At 36.5% G+C, this 2,500-nt stretch overlaps 1 protein-coding gene across 3 annotated transcripts in view; it reads right to left on the reverse strand.

The window, feature by feature from the left end:
- The window catches only part of LOC125030835 (ral GTPase-activating protein subunit alpha-2-like), a 44,264-nt gene that overhangs the window by 24,820 nt on the left and 16,944 nt on the right, over positions 1-2,500 (reverse strand). For 2 of the 3 annotated variants that reach the window (XM_047621149.1, XM_047621167.1), the window contains exons 20-24: positions 2,250-2,405; positions 1,954-2,085; positions 1,591-1,719; positions 1,204-1,371; positions 405-455 (exon numbers count right to left, since the gene is read on the reverse strand). In XM_047621149.1, the coding sequence (XP_047477105.1) occupies positions 405-455; positions 1,204-1,371; positions 1,591-1,719; positions 1,954-2,085; positions 2,250-2,405 (636 nt within the window). The remainder of the gene's footprint in view (positions 1-404; positions 456-1,203; positions 1,372-1,590; positions 1,720-1,953; positions 2,086-2,249; positions 2,406-2,500) is intronic. The other variant, XM_047621157.1, reaches the window with a different exon arrangement.

Genomic DNA, 2,500 nt, shown 5'->3' on the forward strand with positions numbered 1-2,500 from the left:
GAATATGTTTGTGCTCAAATATACATGTCAGTATGTGCTGATATATGCATGCTTAAATTACAAAAATATATAAACACTCATTACATGTTCTTGTTCATGTATCTGGGATAGTTATAACTGCAATGAGCTCTAAAAGCCACCAAAAGGTTAATCTGTATTATAAGCGTTTTACCATTCATCTCCCTTTCTACAATACTTTGTCCCCCTCATGAAAGATTGTACATACAAAAATAAATAAATAAAATAAATAAATAAACAAAAATAAACAGACAAACAATTTCATTAGTTTGGGCTTCAGAGGACAGCACCTTCCACAACCACAAGTAAGATTAGATCCATTCGTGATTGCCGCCCTCCCCAACCTCTCCCCGACACTACAAGACTTCACACACGGCAAAATATACCTCAGCATTCTGGGCCAGATGCTTAGTTGGGTGCGTTGAAGGTACTGCTTGCTAGAATGCAAAACACTCATCAGTTCTGGATCATGCTTTACTGCTCAAATGCCCTCATTGCCCAGGGTAAGATGTAGAAAATGTGTAGTAAAATAAATACACACAACAAAGTAGTGCCATCATTTGTCTCTAGGAGGGTACTTATATTTGAAATGGTTTATGAGAAGAAAACAATCTGTTACATTCTACACACAGGTGTTTGATGGTGAGGACTTCACAAATTGGAATAATGGTGACACAGACTTTGCAATCCAAAATTAGTGTTTTCAATAAAATTTACCTACACATTTTTCACATACAATATATAGTTAGCAGTAATTAGCCTATATAACATCTTAACAACAAATTGTAAACTACAGAATAAAAATTACAAACAACATATATTCAGCAAAGCAATTAAAATGCTGTAAGCATAAAACACACTAATTTCATGCAAGATTTTCTTGTTACAAAGTAATACTCTGAAGGCATGCATAGTCAATTTATTAAAATAAAATACATGACTTTAAGCTCAAGGAGAATTATGAATGTGTAAGCATGAAGTATTCCTCCAACTTCCAAGGTAATCTTCTGGTAAGTTAGTAGTATAAAAAGTATAAACTACACTTGATACAGAAAAAAAATAATGATAAGGAAAAAAGCTACTCATCAACAACACTTAGTCCAACAAACAATGCCAAAAAACTCAATGCTGTCCTATTCTGTCAAAGGCTGACTCTACGCCTAAAGGGTTGCTATCCTGTTTTACCTTCAAGGACGCAAGGAGGACATTTATAGCCTCATTGACCTTCGTGTGGAAAGTCTGATTGGCCAGCTCATGGTAGAGGTAAAGGGCTAGCGTGCACAAGGCCAGGGACCTGGTGCGCCACCAGCTGTCCTTCTTCCCGCTTTTCAGTAACACATTCACCAAGTGATCCTGGAAATGGAACGGAAGAGATGCATCATTTCCATGCCTTCCCATGATAATAGCTTATATACTGGCTTCTGCTTATGAAATATACCTAAAAGTATTAACAGTGGGAATCTGATTAACTGCTTATACTAATTATGTTCTTTCTCATGCAATATATCCTAGGAAAAGTTTGCAGGCTGGGCCCATCAACACTCTTTAAGACACTTAAACACTTTAACAAACCTTAACATCTGAGCAGTTCATAAGAGCAAGATCCGAGGCAGAAGGCTGAAGGACTGGCATGGACGGGTAAAGCGATGAGAGCGGCAGCAAAGATCCGAGGAGACTTAAGGCCTCTAGACGCGGTGACTGCTGTAAGAAGCAAAGTAAAATATTTTTCAGATTACATTGTTCCTCAGAGAGTACGTGTAATACAATCCAATATCAAAATACATTTTCATCTCATGTGGATATCGTCTTCCAAGATTATGAACTGAACACTGGATGAATATATACTTTATAAATATACAAGTTAACCATAGCAAAATCAATTAACAAATAAAATCCCCTTAATACAATAACAAACACAGAAAAGGACGAACTTACAACTTTGGAATCAGGAGCAGTTATGACAGTGTTAGTAGCAAAAATGAAATCCAGGGTGAGCATGGTAGCACCTGGTAATCCCAGGGAGAAGAAGTGTGGGCCACATTCTGCTACTAATGTGTTGATTATTTCCTGAGGATTTACGGAAAAATTAAATATAAAATTGCCTTTGAAAGAACCATATTTCACTGCATATATCATTAACTCACATCTCTTTGTAATAGCAACAATTCTAAATGTCATAAATAATAAGCTGTATTTTAAAAATCCTAAACAAATCATTTAGTTACACATACCTGATCTTGACCAACTAAACCTTGGTGAAGAACTCTATAAAAATGTGTAAGAATGTCTTTTGGTGGTGGGATATCATGCTTGCGTACCATCATCACACACAACAACCGGTAGGCTAGTGTTTTGCCTCGATGAAAAGGAGGTGGCAGTGTTAAAGCCTGTAAAAGAGCAAGGGTTCAGTGTGTTATAAACCTCGACTTATACATTTTCTAATCCATTGTAATGAGAGGATGTCCTTCCCCTAATATTGCAT

Source organism: Penaeus chinensis, chromosome 2 (genome assembly GCF_019202785.1).
Source record: "Penaeus chinensis breed Huanghai No. 1 chromosome 2, ASM1920278v2, whole genome shotgun sequence".
NCBI classification, from domain to species: domain Eukaryota; kingdom Metazoa; phylum Arthropoda; class Malacostraca; order Decapoda; family Penaeidae; genus Penaeus; species Penaeus chinensis.